The sequence below is a fragment of the Nothobranchius furzeri genome, chromosome 11, assembly GCF_043380555.1.
Source record: "Nothobranchius furzeri strain GRZ-AD chromosome 11, NfurGRZ-RIMD1, whole genome shotgun sequence".
In the NCBI taxonomy this organism is placed as follows: domain Eukaryota; kingdom Metazoa; phylum Chordata; class Actinopteri; order Cyprinodontiformes; family Nothobranchiidae; genus Nothobranchius; species Nothobranchius furzeri.
The window spans coordinates 69,872,786-69,892,027 of NC_091751.1; the positions used below are offsets into that span (position 1 = coordinate 69,872,786).

General features: G+C 42.6%; 1 protein-coding gene across 9 annotated transcripts; it reads left to right on the forward strand.

Annotated features, from left to right (window-relative positions):
* The first annotated feature begins 9,839 nt into the window (after positions 1–9,839).
* Positions 9,840–16,094, forward strand: LOC139061883 (uncharacterized). 9 transcript variants are annotated; one of them, XR_011515526.1, is made up of 19 exons: positions 9,840–10,426; positions 10,607–10,746; positions 10,821–11,025; positions 11,098–11,202; positions 11,472–11,665; positions 11,756–11,897; positions 12,141–12,785; positions 12,881–12,922; positions 13,120–13,229; positions 13,340–13,459; positions 13,537–13,584; positions 13,755–13,838; positions 13,924–13,989; positions 14,888–14,948; positions 15,050–15,100; positions 15,194–15,238; positions 15,326–15,390; positions 15,494–15,596; positions 15,717–16,094. XR_011515526.1 is itself a non-coding variant. In XM_070541797.1 (18 exons), exons 1-18 carry the CDS (start codon positions 9,985–9,987, stop codon positions 16,011–16,013), a joined length of 3,135 nt encoding a protein of 1,044 aa, XP_070397898.1. In that variant the 5' UTR covers positions 9,840–9,984; the 3' UTR covers positions 16,014–16,094. The 9 variants fall into 9 exon arrangements, 3 of the variants coding, with proteins under 3 accessions (XP_070397898.1, XP_070397899.1, XP_070397900.1); XR_011515525.1 differs by having other exon boundaries at positions 13,755–14,010; XR_011515528.1 differs by lacking the exon at positions 13,924–13,989.
* Positions 16,095–19,242: the final 3,148 nt, after the last annotated feature.

Sequence of the window (19,242 nt, forward strand, 5' to 3'; positions counted from 1 at the left end):
GTTTCTGATCCCTGTTTAAAGAACATTTCTACTGGGAAACGTAGTTTGTACAACTTTATCGAGCTTTTACAGATTATTCTCAAAAATGGAAAGGATGTACTCGACATCTTATGTCACACAAGAGGAGCTTACTCCGTTTCATGGAACGTCTTCAGGAAAGACATTTTTTACTGATGAACGTGACACGGCAGCACAATATCATCGTGATCGGGAAATGAACCCAGTGGTTAAAATGCGTGCTTTTTTAGCCGAAGAACTTGAGATCTCCAGAGTTCAGCTTCGCGATAGTTTGGAGAAAGCTGGAAAACTGAAGAGTGAAAACAACAGGCTAGAAGTACAAAAGAATGAACTAAAACTGTGTGTGCAACAGTCCAAAGAGGAGATGGAAATAATGGAAAAACGTTTTAATGATCTGAAGAAGACTTTAGATGAGTTTGATGAATGTGTGAGCCAAGTGAATGCTGAGAGAAACCAAAAGTTTCTGGCTGTTTATCGAACACCAAGCACAGTTAATGAACTGACCGATAAAACAAACACGATCATGGCAATAGCTAACACTAAACTGGACTGCATCCTGGAAACATTTCTGTGTAATTTAAGGCAACAGCTATCGGCTACGATTCAAGTCAACGCAGGGCAAGCCTGCAGCTTCAAGGAGCCGACGCATCATCCTAAATCAGATGTGTTTCAGGTTAATAGCGGTTGTATAAGTGCTTTACAGAACACTGTCAAAGACACTGAATATAAAATCAGCAGATTCCACGAACAGCTGAAACTTTATACTCAAGAAATCGAGCAATTGCCAAGGAGAGCTGGACACCAAGACAGGGACCCATCTATCCTCTTAAACCAGGTGGAAAAACTTCAGATCGAGCTAGAATCTGCAAAGAACAAAGCATGGGGAGCAGAAAATGAGCTTAAACACGCCAGAGCTTATGCAGGTGAAAGAGATCAGATGGCTAAAAAGGTCGAGATCAAATTGAGCCATTATGAAAACGAAATTTTTCATCTACAGTCGGCTTTCAAAGACTTTAGAAAGTGGACAACTCTAACCAGAGCCAAAAACGGTGAGACCGATGCCTTGGCCAGTGTGATTGATCAACTTGAGATGAGAATAATGAACCTTACTGAAGTACGTGAGGAAATGGCCACTGCCTATCCCCCCAAACCCTACAAAACCGTCCCAGAATTGAGTCAGTTGCAGCTTGACTTTATCGAATTGTCAAAAAAGTATACTGAGGCTGAAAGAGAGATCCAGCAACTGAAAAATATAATGAGGGACAGCCCCAGCGAAGAGGAATGCAGTTCTTACAAAGAAACCATACAAGAGCTTCGTAACGAGGTCTCTCAGCTTAAGGACGAGCGCTCACGGTGCAATAAAAAAATTGCAAGCCTCCATCGAAACATAGAAAGGGTCGAGCGTGAGAAAATAAGTGTAGAGAGGGATTGTGGGGAGCTGGAAAGCAAAAATCAAGAGCTGCTGGTTTTAGTGAACGCTTTGAACGAGAATTGTGAATCGCAGAAAGAGGAGTTGAAAAGCGTGCGAGGATCTCAAACTACAGTGGAACACGAGGAGATGAAACACAAAGCTCAAGAGCTGGAACTTTTAGTTAACTCTTTGAACGAGCAATTTGAAAAGCTGAAAGAATTTCACAAGAAAAGTGAATTCAAACAGCAGCAGGAGATCAAACAGCTGTCAGATGAACTAGAGAAAGCACAATCTGCTGAGAGGGTGTACCGAACCAAACTCACTCAAGCTACAGCGGAAGTGGAGGAGATGAAAAACACAAATCAACATCTGAATGTTTTAGTTAACTCTTTAAATGACCAGTTTGAAAAGCTGAAAGAATTTCACAAGCAAAGTGAATTCAAACAGCAGCAGGAGATCAAACGGCTGTCAGACGAACTAGAGAAAGCACAATCTGCTTCGAGGGTGTACCGAACCAAACTCACTCAAGCTATAGCAGATTTGGAGGAGATGAGAGAGAAACATGAAAGAACACTGGCAGTTAAGAAGATGTGCTTTGTAGGCACTGATGATGAAGTCAGTGAAGAAATGCACTCATCAAGCTCTGAGTTGGAACAAGAAAATTCTGAGCATCTACGTTTGACCGACGCTGATGAAAAAGGTGATCTGAGTTGGTCAGACTCCGATTTTGAATTCACGTCTTCTGAAGGAGAAATGGGGAAAGAACTGCTTCCATCGAGCTCTGACTATGAACAGGAAGAGAGTTTTGCAGATCAAACATCTCCCAAGGAAACCAAATGCCTGGAAACTCCTGGTAAACGAAGGGGTGAGGTGAAAAAGATGGACAGATCTCCAAAGAGTGCTAAAAAGGAGCAAGCGTTCGGGAAAAGGTCCTCCAAACATCAACTGGTCAAATTAGAACGTGATGGGAGTGAAAAACCACACTCCTCAACGTCACGTCCCCAGCCCAAACCAACAGAGTCTGCTCCACAACCAGTCAGAGGGGAACCTATAGAGCAGAGGACAGTCCCCCACAAAGCGCTCCCTTCTTTTTCTGGGAAAACCGTGCTTCCTCCACTCTCTGGGAAAACCGTGCTTCCTCCACTCTCTGGGAAATCCCTGCTTCCATCTCTCTCTAGGAAACCCCTGCTTCCATCTCTCTCTAGGAAACCCCTGCTTCCATCTATTCCTACTAGACCCACACCTCCATTTTAGAAAACTTTGTATTAGACAACTAGTGTATAATTATATAAAATTCGAAACTTTATTCTAGACACAAGTACATAAGAGAAGATTGTTGCTGTAAAACAGTTTTTCTGAAGAAGATATGACATTATAGTTTGAATGCTGTAAGCATTAAAAAAATTGCAGCAGAAGTAAGTATCTTACTGCAGAGGCTGCAGCGGCGGGACCCTGTAGAGGCTGCAGCGGCGGGACCCTGTAGAGGCTGCAGCGGCGGGACCCTGTAGAGGCTGCTGCGGCGGGACCCTGTAGAGGCTGCAGCGGCGGGACCCTGTAGAGGCTGCTGCGGCGGGACCCTGTAGAGGCTGCAGCGGCGGGACCCTGTAGAGGCTACAGCGGCGGGACCCTGTAGAGGCTGCAGCGGCGGGACCCTGTAGAGGCTGCAGCGGCGGGACCCTGCAGAGGCTGCAGCGGCGGGACCCTGCAGAGGCTGCAGCGGCGGGACCCTGCAGAGGCTGCAGCGGCGGGACCCTGTAGAGGCTGCAGCGGCGGGACCCTGTAGAGGCTGCAGCGGCGGGACCCTGTAGAGGCTGCAGCGGCGGGACCCTGTAGAGGCTGCAGCGGCGGGACCCTGTAGAGGCTGCAGCGGCGGGACCCTGCAGAGGCTGCTGCGGCGGGACCCTGTAGAGGCTACAGCGGTGGGACCCTGTAGAGGCTGCAGCGTGGGAGGCCTGCAGGCGTAGACCCTGCAGGTGGAGACCCTGCAGGTGTAGGTCCCACAGGCGTGGACCAGGAAGGTGGTGTACTGAGGTAGCGACGTGAGGAAACTAGGAACAGCGGCAGGTACTTGACAAACGTCAGAGCAGGTGCACATCACAATCCGCTGGGTCACAGGCGGAGGCTTGGGTGCAGGGAAGCAGAAGAGGAGCGGGGAGACCGGCCCTACCACCTCGGAGAATGTTGGCGTGCGTAGGGGGTGTAACTCCATCAAAGCTCCAGGATCTGCAGCTTCCATGAAAAAACAGGACGGGGCAAAAAAAGCAGGAGAGGAGAATTGGTCCGACCACCCCGAAAACAGGTAGGATGCACCAAAAACCCTCGAGTCAAAGTCTCCTTCAGCTAAGAGGAGAAAAAGTAAAAAATTAATCCTCCAGGGAGATGTTACAGAGCTCACCACAGGTCCAGGTTGGTCGGATCATTCTGTCATGATGTGGTGTGGGTGGCGGCGGACCATGTGTGGTGGAGCTGACCAGGAGGCAGGAATGCAGGCACAGATAAAATAAAAAATGGATGTAATGACAGGATACGGCAGGAAACAAGTCACAATACAACAAACAACAATGATCCGACCCTGGCACATACAAGACGGGAGGTATAAATACACAGGGGAAAATCAGGAACACGTGGGCAGGTTAACAAGGGGCAGGTGACATCAGGGGCAGGAGTCAGAGGGAGGTAGGAGCAGATCGTGACAGCCTGATCTCAGCCTCCGGACCTCGTTTTCACTCCTGACCCCTGCCTTGAACTCTACCTGCCACCACGACCCTCGCCTGTCTGCCACCTCGTCTCCAGCCTGTTCCCTGTTCCTGCTTGTCCGATCTGGTTTTGACCCACGCCTCCTCTCCGACTGTCTCCTGCCTCGCCCTCTTCGGTAACGTCACATCTAAGAAAGAGTTTTTATTTAACTTTTTACTGTGTTTGGCGTTGTGGTGGCCATTTCAGTAAAATAGCATAAATCTGTTAGTTATAAATTTCTTTTAGAATTTCTCATCATTCCTTTTATAATAAGTTAAGTTTGCAATTTAAATGTGTTAATTTTTTATTTTTTGGTAAATTGATGTAGTTGTGAACTTTTTGGACACGCCTTAGTCATTAAGCTGATTAGTAGCACACGGGGAGGCGTGTGGAAAACGTTTGTTTGCCAAGTGTCGGGGGAGATGGGAGGATCTGGTTAAATGATTTTTTGACCATTTTTTAGACCTGATAATTTCATTTAAGGTTAATTTTTGTTGGATGAAAAGTAGAACATTTTGAATGAATTTTTAACTTTCTCTTTTTTGGAAGAATAAACCATTTATAAAATTTGTAAGAAATCATCTAAAAGTGCGTGCTTAGAGGAAATCACCCGTTCTCACCAACGGCCTTTAGTTGGAAATCGTTTTTTGGAAGTTTAAAGGCCGTGACACTTAAGTCAAAAAATCATTTGAAGTTGCAGGATGTCGTCTTGGAAGATAGAAAAAGTTGGAGGATTGGAAGGACTTTGATGGCTTGATCTCCACAGAATGGACTGGGAGAGGATGACGCACAAATTCTGTGAGTAAATGAGCCGAGCTGAAGCGTTTGTGCTGGACTATGAACTGTTGAACCTGAAGAAAGAAACTTTCTCAGAAATGGATGTTCAAGAGGACGAAATTCAAAATGAACGAGAGCTTTTTAATTTCATTAAAAGACGCAGAGCAAAACTTGGAGTTCTGACAAGAAAAAGAAATGACATTCATGCTCTCATTGATGCTGGAGAATCAACGACCTCCATAGATGAACACATGAAAACATTTAACAATTATTTGGGAGAGTTTATGGATTTACAAAATGCTGTTCAAAGGCTGCTCAACGATGATGAAAAAGAAACTGATCATGGGGATTGGTTTGAACCTAAACTGATCAGTTTTAAAGAATTTATTGATGAAATTGATGCTTGGATGGATTCAGAGCTGGTGTTGTATCTGCAGCCAGGGGCGTCTCCTGCTATTGACACTGGACCGGAGGACAGTGTCTCGCAAATTGCAACCAGCAAGCGTTCTGAGAAGCTGGATTCTAGTGCAGCAAAACCACGCAGCAAGAACTCCAATATAGCACCCAGTGTTGTTAGGAAAGCTTCTAGTGCAAGGAGTAGAAGCTCCCGTGCAGCTTCGATGGCGCTAATGGAAGCGGAGCTGGAAAGAGCCGTTCTGAAGGCGGACGCATTGAAAGAAAAACTTGCGCTTGAACTAGAAGAAGTTCAGTTAAAAGCACGTAAAGAAGCGCTGACTTTAAGAACCAAGTTACGCACCGCTGATGCAAGAATGCAAATGGATTCCTCTTTACAGGATCAGCAGAGCCAGGACTCCAGAGCTAAAGCCGAATCAGAAAGCAAGGGTACAGCTTTCTCTGAAACATCTACTGAGTTCATACCTGCTGCTGTAACAGCTCAAAAGGCTCAAAGAACTCGAAAAACACCTTTGCCGATGCCTCTAGAGACACCAGCACCTGCCCAAGTTAAACCTGAAGGGGAAAGTCCAAAGCAAATCTCTTCTCAGGCTGATGTTCACTGCAGTGCTTTAACAGACATTATGAAAAAGCAAAATGAGATAACTGAGATGCTTGTAAAACAACAAAGACTGTCACTGCTTCCATCTATAGAGATTCCTATTTTTAGTGGTGATCCTTTGCATTTTAGATCTTTTCTTAAAGATTTTGAGCAAGGAATTGAAGCTAAAACAGATAACATGCTGGGGAGGTGAAGTGTATCAGGTCAGATAACAGAACTTTCACAGCAACTACCGTATTTTCCGGACTATAAGCCGCTACTTTTTCCCACGCTTTGAACCACGCGGCTTATAATGAGGTGCGGCTTTACTGAAGATGTTCCTTCACCTGCCACTAGGGGGCGCTTTAGCAGAAAGTGAAACGGGTGGAAGTCAAAAGTGGAAATCGAAGAAAGTGCTCATTTTAATTTAGCACATGCAAGCAGCCGGCACGATCCACACCCCTCATCATGGTAACTACACGTATGAGTTCATATGATGCAGCATTTAAGGTGAAGACCATCGATCTGGCAGTAAAGGAGGGAAACAGTGCTGCCGCACGTAAGCTTGGCATGAATGAATTCATGGTTCGGCGCTGAAGACGGCAGCGGGAAGAACTCATTCAAGCCAGCTTCACCGAGAGGGTGCTCGCTGCGGAACCACAAAGGCGGAGCTGCACCAGAGGGTGGAGCTGCACTAGAGTCAGCTCCGCCCATTCCTGCTCCTAATTGGTGCAGGCAGACTCGCCTCTGCTGAGACGGTCCTTGTTGCAGCAAAAGCACAAAGGTGGAGCTGCCGCTCCCGGCCGTTCCAAGTGACTCCAACTTCGGCTTAATGGCTGTAAGTAACCTAACTTAAAATAAACACAATTAAAGTTATTTATTTAAACGTTTATTTTGCAATGTGCGGTAAATTTGGCTCAAATTGCACTCGGTACTTATGCTAACATAGCTAGTAGGGTAGACTTCAAGGTTATCGAAAACGAATTTAAACTGTAACGCGCGTACACAAAACTAACTAACTGTATTTATTGAAATAATGGGCTTAGTTTTTGTTTCATAAAGTATGTCATAAAGTCTAAGAATTATTTCTATGTCACTCCCTGCCTACGGCGCGTTGTCACCAGAAACAGATGCGATCATCTGTTGTGCCTTTTTGGTTAGCACGCTTTGATAAAATCAACAGAACGGAAAAGTTTGATAAAAGTCCATCGACTCACTCCCTTTCAAGGCAAAGAAAAGACGTCTTAGCTATTGGAACGATGATTAAACACGCACTAGTCTTCAGAAACAACTTTATAACCGGTGAGTTATGGCTAACAAACAAGCTAACATTACAACTGTAAACTGCAAATCATAGCAATGGGAGCCAGCCGAAGCGGTGTACGCTGGTTTAGGTTGTGTGTGTGTATATGCTAAATTGATGAAAAATAATCCCTCTATTTTTTCTGGTTGTTGGGTGGTTTTCACTCGGTAGTACTGCATTATTCCAACACGTCAGAGAAGTCAGTGTGCTGATTGTGTAGCTGCGGTTACACATCATGTAAGCAAAGGTTGAGAGAAAGCGTCACAGGATTATTTGGGATTATTTATGACTAAGAGTATGTGCAAAATAACCTAAAGCATTGTGGTAGTCATGGTAGCTTGGCTTTAGTTTTATTGTGTTGCCAGTCAGTGTTTTTTTTAATAGAATTGTAGCACCTGCATTAATTGTTTGGCGTTTTAACGCACAGGTGCTGTTATTGTGTTTACTGAATTTGAACGTTACTCTGCCATACATCGTTTGTACTTGCCTGATTACAGTTCTTAAAAAGCATAATCATTTTCTGAGTTTTTATACTATTTTTTAGTCTTTTCCCTGTACACATCTTGTTTAAAGAAGACAGAAACAATCAAAACTAAACTACCTATCGAATGGTATAAAGTAATTAAAACTAAAATTGAATTTAAAATTTTTATTCAAAACTAAATAAAATTTTAATCTAATGACAATTTTAAAAGTATTTTATAACCCTGGTAGACTTTCCCAGTGCACTTGTTTAACACAAAATAAATTAAAACCAAATTAAATGTGCTCAGTGTGTGTATTCTGATATTTAATTTTTTTCTTCATATTTTAGAATGTTCTTGTGTGTGTATGACTTTCACAGATGCATCAAACAATACTGAGGAGAGGGCAGGATCCTCTTCAGTCTATCAAGCGATGCAGCGATTGTTGCAGCAACATTCACTGCACTTTCTGTAAAATGACATATGCTGATTTTTACAAGGTTAAATACCATGTACAGAATCATGTGAGCATTGCTGTAAAACATGAAGGTATGTATGCAGTGTTTTAAATTTCTCCAGTAATTTATTTACTATTCCCTACTTTGTATGAGTGAGTTTCCAATATGAATGTTTAGTCATTTATTTTATGTCAGTTTCTTCTTTTTTATTATCAATAAATAACATAAGGCAAGGCTAGTAGTTTTATATAAGTACTTGATCTGGTATCGGGTGAAGTCTGTTGTGCTACTTTGCATGAAGCATCACCGTACACAAGACAGTTAATCAATCTGCTCTCTTTTCACTTTAGATTATGTCATCTTAAAATGCAGCCTGGGCTGTAGGGAAATGGCACATTATCATTGTTGTTACTGTCCGTCAACGATTCTGCGGAGAATGGCATTTGTGAAACATCTTGCTATATGTAAGGAGAAATTATCACGTCCTCCACCACCGGCACAGACAGCACCTCCTCCATCAGCACAGACAAGACCTCCACAGACAGGACCTCCTCCTCCATCGGCACAGACAAGACCTCCACAGACAGGACCTCCTCCTCCATCGGCACAGACAAGACCTCCACAGACAGGACCTCCTCCTCCACAGACAGGACCTCCTCCTCCACAGACAGGACCTCCTCCTCCACAGACAGGACCTCCTCCTCCATCGGCACAGACAGCACCTTCTCCATCGGCACAGACAGCACCTTCTCCATCAGCACAGACAAGACCTCCACAGACAGGACCTCCTCCTCCACAGACAGGACCTCCTCCTCCACAGACAGGACCTCCTCCTCCATCGGCACAGACAGCACCTTCTCCATCAGCACAGACAAGACCTCCACAGACAGGACCTCCTCCTCCATCGGCACAGACAAGACCTCCACAGACAGGACCTCCTCCTCCATCGGCACAGACAAGACCTCCACAGACAGGACCTCCTCCTCCACAGACAGGACCTCCTCCTCCACAGACAGCACCTCCTCCTCCATCGGCACAGACAGCACCTCCTCCATCGGCACAGACAAGACCTCCTCCATCGGCACAGACAGGACCTCCTCCTCCATCGGCACAGACAGCACCTCCTCCATCAGCACAGACAAGACCTCCTCCTCCACAGACAGGACCTCCTCCTCCATCGGCACAGACAGCACCTCCTCCTTCACCACAGGCAGGACCGTCGTCATCCTCATCATCCTCACGACGATTAAAGGTCCGCCAGCCGGTGAAAGTGACATGCAGCCATTGCGGCATCACATTAAATAAAAAGAACTTGCAGGTGCATATTAATAGAAAGCACAGGCCAAAGGGACAACAGATATCAGAGACACGACACCTGTCATGTCAGTGTATTGATGCTACAAATGGCATCTTTGCAGTCAACAAATCATTCTTCAAACCATGCTCACCAATACATGTACAGAAAAAAACCTGGGGTACAAGCCAAAAACAAATTTGTGAATTGGATGATTGCAATACTAATTTGGACTTTGCAGTGAGGAGTGGAATTCTGCCATATGAATGCATCCACTTAAAATCATTGACATTTTCTCCCAGATCAGACACCCCCCCCCACAATTCTGGAAGAAGAGGTGCTGTCAGACATAGTGTCTGCCAAAATATTTGGGGATGTGAGAAAACAGAGCTGCTTGAACCTCCAGAGCAAATCTGCTGCTGCAGGGGTGCCTCTCTCAGTTGATGTCACAGTTGGAGGGCCGTCCTCAAAAAAGTTCATATCAGTTTTTGAACCCAAAGTGTCATGCTACAGCAGACTGGGAAGGGTAATGGTGGCCTTCGACATGAAAAAGAGGTCATGGCATTGCCCATGTGCCAAACCCAGACTGTTGTGCTTGCACAAAAGTGTGGCTAAATGGCATCTCTTTCAGACAGACAGAGAAATGTTCAAGACCAAAGAGAGTGCCACTGACAGTGGTGATGCTGCTGAGACAAATGAAGAACTGCAGGATGATGCAATACCAGTCGGAGGACAACAATATCCTCCTGGTGACAATGATCTCATGAGAATGGTAAAATACATAATGAAAAACAAAGCTCTACCGGAAAATCTCCCCCAGGATTTGGTCACTGGCTCCCAAACATTAGAGGACATTTCAAAGGACTTGATTCCCAAAGAAACCATATGTGCAGAATGTGGAGGCCAACTTAATGAGCCAGTGCTCATTACAGCACGTGCCAAGCTGGTGGCATACACTGGTGTTGTACATGGTGAGACTAACTTAATCTATATTAACTAAACTACAAGGTTTAATACAAAGTAAACCTAAAGTCTGTGTTGTACACATGCGCAATGAATTACTTGTAGATAACATATAAGACAATATAAAATAAGTCAGTCTCTAACACCTACTTTGTGTCTACCACAATTCTTTCTGATTTCTTCTTCAGGCTTTTCTACATACCGCAGGGAATGTCCCGACTGTGGGCTGATTTATCGATACCAGGAGTGGAGTGATGGGATTCATAATTTCAATGACCATATACTCCTCACTCTTCATCTATGTATTTATCTCCGTAACTCAATTCAGGTAAGCAAAACATGCAAGGAATGCCCTTGTTATTGATTAGAACGTGTACCTAACTCTATATTTTACCGTTCTAGACACACCATGCTGTAAGCCGAGCAATTGAGGTCTTGGAGAAAACTGAAAATCAGACCTTCCCCAGTAAGGCCACAATGCTCCATGCATACATGCATTTTGAAGCCCTGACAGCTCACAGCTACTCATACTCCTGTTATAAGTGTGGATACTATCCACCTGTGGTTATCATGGACCTGCACAGGAAGGGTGTCTTCAATATGCCTAGTGAGTGTCAGAACAAACTGCATGTAAAGAAACTATTTTAATGCTTGATTAATAGAATGCTTGGCTTTACAGCAAGTGAGATGGAGACTCCACCAGCAGACTTTGATGGCAGAGTCAACATCAAAGATTTTTATGACTCTGTGACGTCTCAGATCATTTGTACTGGCTTATTGACAAGTGAGTTGATAACATTTCCAGTAAGAAGAATAATATCAATTCTTGAATACAGTTTAAGACATTCTGTTAAAGAATGACTTTCCATCATTATAGCACCCTAGCTCTCTGATTACATAATGTACATTTTACTACTTATATTTATTGATGTGTGTTTACCCTTACTCCGTGACATGTTTTCTCTTCATTCTACATAGTGGTCAGAAATTAATCTTCTGGAATGATTTATCCAGACAATTTTTGTGTGATTAAGTTACTCTGTTAAACACCAGGTGGTCGTAAGAACCCCTTTCTTGTTTTGCCATCATATCACAACTGGGCACCTTGGATTGGACCAAAATGCAGAGATGGGGACATTGTTTTCAACACTGAGCATGAGAAGTTGCATGCACCAAGGCAGGCTGCTGAGATGTCAGATCTCCAAATGACAGAGGAGAGACTCCAAGATGCCCTTATTAACCTCCGGGTAATTGCTATTTTGTAACTGTTAATTCATCATTGGGACTCAATGACAATGTTATTTATTTTGTTTGTTTTTCCTATGTTGAAATAATAGGTGGACATGGTGCGTAAGCTATGCAAACAATGTGGCATAGATTCTAAAGGTTCTAAGATGGACCTTATTCTCAGACTCCGGGAGGAGATGAAGAACAGGTCGTCATATGATAAGATTTTTGAGAAGGTCTGGGGAGCATCAGGTAGGCTACATCTTTCACTGAAGAGCAGCATGTTATTAGTGTGCAGTGATAAAATCATGCTTCATACAATCTTTATTGTGAGAGGTTTTCAAAAAGTAAACATATGTACATAGTAGCTCAACAGTTGTCACGGGACTTACATCATGGACCACACTGAGTAACACAATACAGACTTATCCATGGCAGTTATTTTGTGTAGCAAAGTTTTGCAATCTCATTAACTCAACTTTTTCATTTCCATAGGTGGCTGGGCAGTTGTTATGTGCCCCTGTGCTGTTGTCTATTCAATAAAATTTAATTTAAGAGCAGAAAGCCCCAGAGACTATGCAGATATTTTGCTCAGCTGGAAGCACTTTCCCAACATTGCCATTTATGATTTTGCGAGGGGACTGGCCACACACACCAACTTGAGGGAACCTGAAAACTTGCCTTTCAGCCCACATGAGGGACGGCTGGCTGAGGCATCCAATGATAATGTAAAGTCAGCTGCTGAAGGAAAGCTGAAGGTCCATTTACCATGGCTAAAAAGTAAAAAAAAGGATGCAGACACAAACTGCCACCCACTCACAGGATCATCGGAACATTATACCTTGTATGATGTTTTCCATGAGAAAAACACAAAGGATCCTAGAGACATCCTTCGAAGAATAGCACTTGTTCCTGAACTGGCTGGCTGGGTCAACAGCCAGTGTGCTGAGCAATTATTTGCAGACATGAGGAAGAACAATTACTTTCTGAATACACTCACACCGTCTGAACACATCTTCATGATGCGCAACATATTGCACCACTACAACACACAATGCAACAACAAGACTGAAGAAAGCATCAAGAAAGTGGTGAGCGAGGATGTCCTGCAGTTGGATCACAATGGGCAGATAGTAATGGGTAATATTATTTACATTCATTAATTCATATTTTTCACTAATTAAAACAAATAACTATCTTTATCATTCTAATATTTTCTTTTACTAAACCCACAGCTGCACAGCCACCCACAGAAGCAGATGTAACAACACAACCCTGTAAGTACAATACTGAGAAGAAATTTCAAAAATCATGCCAACAGTATGTAACAACTTTATGTTTGAAAGGATAGCATGATAAATTCATGGAATTACGTGTTTGTCTCATAAGCATCATAATAAGCTTTTCACAGAGAAGGTTATATGATGACTGTTCAAATGTTTTATTGCCACACTGGCATAAATGTACTCTTCAGACTGTCCAAGCATGTCTGACCTGCTTCCAGGTCTAACACCTAACCAGACATCTGACCAACTGAACAGGAGGATATGGGCTGTTAACCCTCTCCCAGCACAACAGAAATTGGTGATGTATAATTTTGTAGTAATATACATAAATATGTAGTCTACTTTTGTAAATTTTTATTATTATTTTTTCTGTTGTGCTATTTGTGTGTGTAAATGCTTTTTTTCCAGTTGGCGTATGTGTTGGATAAAAACAAAGATCCGTATGAGGACATACTTTCTTATAGCCCAGGACGGACATTAACAAGATGTGATTTCTGGTCTTTGGCCTTTGAAGAGGTTGAAGCACAGGTAATTGTACACTTCCATGCATGTGGTGTACATGATTACATCAGCTTTTAGTAATGACCTTACTTTTCTTTTAACAGATTGCTGATCAGTGCTTTCAAGTCATAACTGCTCTTGGAGCTTCACAGGTCAGCTTGTTTTTGTTCTGTGTGGTATTATTAAGCCTTTGGCAGGGAGGCCTTGTGGCCTTAAGAAGAAATTTCTCACTTCTCATGGAGTTTGTCACAGGCTTTACACAATACATTTTTCCTACATTTTCAAAAAAAAACTGTAGCACTACTAGTTTCTGTCTCTTCAGGGCAAAGACGTCCACACTTTCAGCATCTATTTGGTGGTTACCTGGTTACCACCATTTCACAATGATCCCCTTGCAGCTTTACCTGTAAGTTTCTTTTTAAATTATTGTTTGTGTGTACATATATATATACAGTACTTCTGTGTGTATATGTCATTATTCCAATACACAGGACAATATTGGAACAAAGGACATCATTTTACTCCCTTCGTGGGAGTCCGGGCACTGGATTTTGTGTGTGAGTTAGCAAATTTTCCAAGTGAGATACTTTATTAACATGTATGTGGATGTGTAGCTGTTGATGTGATGTGTATTTGTTTTTCTGTTACATTTGCATTTTTCAACCCATCACTATATTTGTCTCTTTTAGCATGCCATACACACATTCATTTTCTTTTGTAAACTTGTAGTTTTTTGGTTTTTTTGCGTTGTGGTCTCTCAGTTGTTGCATGTCTTAATATCATCTGCATTTCCAGGTACTCAAGCCAAAGTCAAAAGAGATTTTATTTCTAGACTCCATGAACTCTGTAGACTTTGGACTTGGGAGCTACAGAGACATATTCAGGTTTTGTTCTCATTACAAAGCGTTCCGGAGTTTCCAGTCAAATTCTTCAAGAAGTTTTCTACTTCTGCATGGTTTGTTCCAGTTTGAACATGAAAAACAAACTCCAGGCGTTGGATATATCAGTATGTTTTGCTTCTCATATGTCAATATGATGAAGCTACAGTCTACACATCCTCTATTTGAGAACTGTTTTGGTATAACTTAGGTTCTGATTTGGATCCATATAAATAAATGGGTTTGCCTTGGTGGACACTCTTTGAAGTGCCAGTTATTGATAAAGTCACCGCTAAGGAATATAAAACTCCTGGAGTCTGTCACTCATGATGACGGGTATGGCAGTTCCATTCAAGGCCATATGTTCCTCTTTCAGCCAGTTGGGTATGGTTATTTATAAATAATGGTCATCTTATTAGACCAATTCATTTTAAAACCACTGGCTGAAACACAACATGAGGTGGGGTAGTTCTGTTTTAAACCCCAACTCTTTATTTTTTTGACTTGTATGTTTACTTAGTTTTTGGCTTTAGGGCCGTACTGTATGCATTTATATTGTATTGTTGTTTTATGACAGAGTCTTGGCTAATCACATTTCACCAGGCCATTGGAACACTGTAACATTGAGTCAGTTGAAGGTACGGGTTTTTAACATCTTTGCACACAAACCTTTATTATCTGCTGTGGAGTGTGATGAAAGAATAACTATAGATAATATATGTGGTCTTATTATTGACAGGGTGCACCACTGCAGTGGGGAGGGAATGACTGTGGGGCATACATGATGATGGTCAGTGGTCTTACAATTTAAATGCCATGGTCTTTGTGTGTTCTAAATGCAGATTTGTGGATGTACCATTTTGGTTTGAATTTTGTTTTTCAGTATGCCCTCTATGTGACCCTGGACATGCCTTTTGATTTTGCTCAAGTGAGTTTGTATAGTTATTTTTAAAAAATGCACTGCAAGACCTATTTCAATTATATTAAGAACTTTTCACTTTATATATATTATCAGTCAGATATGCCCGTAATCAGGAGTTGGTGGTGCCAACAATTACTGAAGACATTTCCTCTGGCTGGGTATGAATCCTTTGCAGGAAATTTCCAAGATGTGAGTCCCCAGTACATGGGGAGTTTGTAATATATCATGGGAAAAATCTTTTTTGCAATCTTTTCTTTAAAGTCAATTCAGCCCACCAGAGCCGGAAATGATGGAGGTCACCCAAGGAGAGCCCACCCCAACAGAGCCAGACACTATGGAGGTCACCCAAAGAAAAGAAATACAAGTGTGTAGCATCTAGTGAATGTTTATTGTTTTTAAATTGGTTGTTTTATGTATTTGTATTGAATGAAGAGAACATGACTAATTTCATTGTTATTGGAATTCATTATCATTTTGCATATAGGACGTGCCTGTGATGAGAGGCATTATGGTGGCCTGGAACTGGGTGAAGGAAAACCAAAAACACTTTGCTGGAAAGGTTATCCCACCAGACATCATCAGTATGGATGAAGACGACGCAGCAATGGCCATCACAATGCAGGAACTGTTCATGACTACACATGACATGGATAGGGATGAGGATGAAATTCGGTCTCCCTTCATTTTCACCTTCTCAAACAAAGATGATATGGAGTTTTTCATGCATGAAATAAGAGACAAACGAGATATCCGTGTGTCTTGCATGTGCAACACAGATTAGTACTTGGTGTTTTGCTGTTTGGTTTAGTTTACCAATCTGTCATCAATAACATGTAAAATAAAATCATCAACATCTCAGTCATTAATTCATCTTCAATGTCTGTTATCGTCACTAGGGCTATGGGGGAGCTGGATTATGTCTCAGATTTAGAAAGGCAGGCTACACGCACATATGCATATATATATATAAACACATATATATACACACATTATATATATATAGCTACTGGATTATGTCTTAATATATATATAACTGCTGCGTGCCCTTTTAGAAGCTGTTTTTTATTTCAATTGCTGCCATGTAACATTAAAATTCTGATGAAGTCCAGTTGCAAAGATGCAAAACAATTTAAATTGTAATTTTTACAAATAAAATCTTGCTAACCTCACAACCTCAGCAAAGACAAAATTGTGGGGGCCCCTGCTGTAACTGGCTGACTAGCATAATTTTCAGTCAGTACACATGGACCTAAACTGTTAGAATAAAAAGTGAGAAAACATATTTAAATTGAGATAAAAACAGGGAAAAACACTTTGCAAAGATATAAAAGATAAGTGCCCTGGCCGGGATCCAAACCTGCGTAAGTAGAGCCCGACCGTAACTTGGTTATCATTCTGGCTAACATGGGTCAGGTTCATATACACTAAATACAAAATTATTTTAAGTGTAATAATGGGATGCAAGTGTTTCAATTCTTCACTAAATAAAAAAATTATTTTAGAATTTTTTGTTTGCTGTTTTAATCAGCGTTTCAGATTAAAATATGCTGAATAAACCAGCAGAAATGGCATTTTTATGGTAGATGTGAAGAGTGGAATGAGGGTTTTTTAACACCACAGGAATGTTCTAACTTGTGTCTTCAAACTGATGTTTTCCAGGTCAAAAGAAAGCAACAACAGTTCTGCTTTTTAGAAGCTAGATAGGCAGAGATATACCAAATTTAAGCTGCTATAAATTATATATATATATATATATATATATATATATATATATATATATACATATATATACTTCTATGTAGTTAGTAAAACAAAGCAATAAAATATGAAACAAATGAATGAATCAACTGATCCTTTCATTTATATTAAAAAAAAGTCAAGGGTAAATTGAGGAATTATGTTTAAGCATGAAAACAGAAGGTGAAACAGGCTGTGGGACTAGTGAAATAGCAGCTCCACCTTAAAATTACATGAACGGGCGGGGAAGACTCTGCATGAATGGGCGGGGATGACTCTGGTGCAGCTCCACCCTCTGGTGCAGCTCCGCCTTTGTGGTTCTGCAGCGAGCACCACTTGGCTTCACCCGGGGATGGTGACGGCAACACGGACAGCGACACCGACATCGCCACAGAAAAGGTATGTGACGAAGCTCTTCTGAGGCTGTTCAACTCCGACACTGAAGAAGACTTTAATGGCTTTAGTGCGCAAGAGGAAGATGATTAATAAACTAATCAATAACTTTTCTGTTTTGTTTGATGCTGATCAGTTCAGTTATGTTCAGTTAAACTACGTTTTCAGTTCAGTAGATATCTGCGGCTTTTAGCCCGGTGTGGCTTATATAATCAATTTCCCTCTGGGATTAATAAAGTATTTTTGAATCTGAATGAGTACAGTTCCATGTGTTTTTAAAAACTTAGTAGGTGCGGCTTATATTGAGGTGCGCTCTATAGTCCGGAAATGACGGTAGTTACCCAGCATTACTAAACAAACATAAGACACGGAACTTCTGCTCCGTATTCCCGTCATCAGAACGGGACAGCAGAACATGGCTGGAGGAGTCTCTCTGAGAGCACAAACTACAGTCAGGACCCGTTCCCCGACCCGAAGGCGCAGGGAAGCTACCCTCTCGTCCAGTGGCGGTTCTACATGGAATTACTCCCCGGGCGAGGCCCCCTTTGAGCGCCCCCCCTCCCCTCAACTGCCCCCACCACCACCACCACACCACCCCACCTGCACGAACACACACGTTTTCTACAAACAGGCATGTTTTATTAGAACGACTATTGAACATTCATTTTTCTAAGTTGCACATATTTACATTAATTACTATGAAGTTGTCAGAATGTAAAGCAATATATATTATACACTATCAAAATATATAGAATCAAATATACAAAAACAAACAATAACTAAATATTAAGAATATATGAACATAATATATAATAAATATTCTAAATAGCTAAAATGTTTCACACATAACAAACTAAAGGTAATCACTACAGCATTGCACTTAGAACAGAAAACACAAACTAAAATTAAAACCTAACCTTGATGCAAAGTCATCAATAATGCAGCTCGTTCTCTTTACGCACTCATGCCTTGCATTTTATCGGTTTTTATTGGCGTTTTATTGGCTTTTATGCACTTTTCTTGTCGCTGATCCCTTTTTTGAATGGTGTGGATCCTCTGCTGACATATGATCGAGGTCAGGTTCATCTGACCTGCGGCCGCATTTCTTGGACACTCGGGTGAAGAGAGGGGCGGAGCTGTCAACTGACCACCACCTTGGTGGTGGGGGAGGATGTCGGTCAGACCAGGCAGGCCCAAATGTATCGCAAGGGTCTGCTGGGAATGTCTGGCAGAGTCTCCTGTCAGAAGGAGCTTCAATTCCCACCTCCGACAGAACTTCCAAAATGTTCCGGGGGAGGCCGGGGACATTGAGTCTGAATGGACCCTGTTCCGTGCCTCCATTGTTGAGGCGGCTGACCAGAGCTGTGTTCGCAGGATCGTCACTGCCTTTCGTGGTGGCAACCCCCGAACCCGCTGGTGGGCACCGGCGGTTAGGAATGCTGTCAAGCTGAAGAAAGAGTCCTATCAGGTCTTTTTGGCCTGTGGGACTCAAGAGGCAGCTGACGGGTACCGGCAGTCCAAGCGGAACGTGGCTCGGGTGGTCACCGAGGCAAAAACCCGGGCATGGGAGGAGTTCGGTGAGACCATGGAGCAAGACTTCCGTACGACTTCGAGGAGATTCTGGTCCACCATCCGGCGCCTCAGGGGGGTAAGCAGTGCGCTACCAACACTATCTATAGTGGGGACGGTGTGCTGCTGACCTCTACTCAGGACGTTGTGGATCGGTGGGCAGAATACTTCGAAGACCTCCTCAATCCCACCAACACGTCTTCCAGTGAGGAAGCAGAGTCTGGGGACTTTGAGTTGGCCTCTCAGATCTCTGGTGCTGAGGTAACTGAGGTGGTTAAAAAACTCCTCTGTGGCAAGGCTCCAGGGGTGGA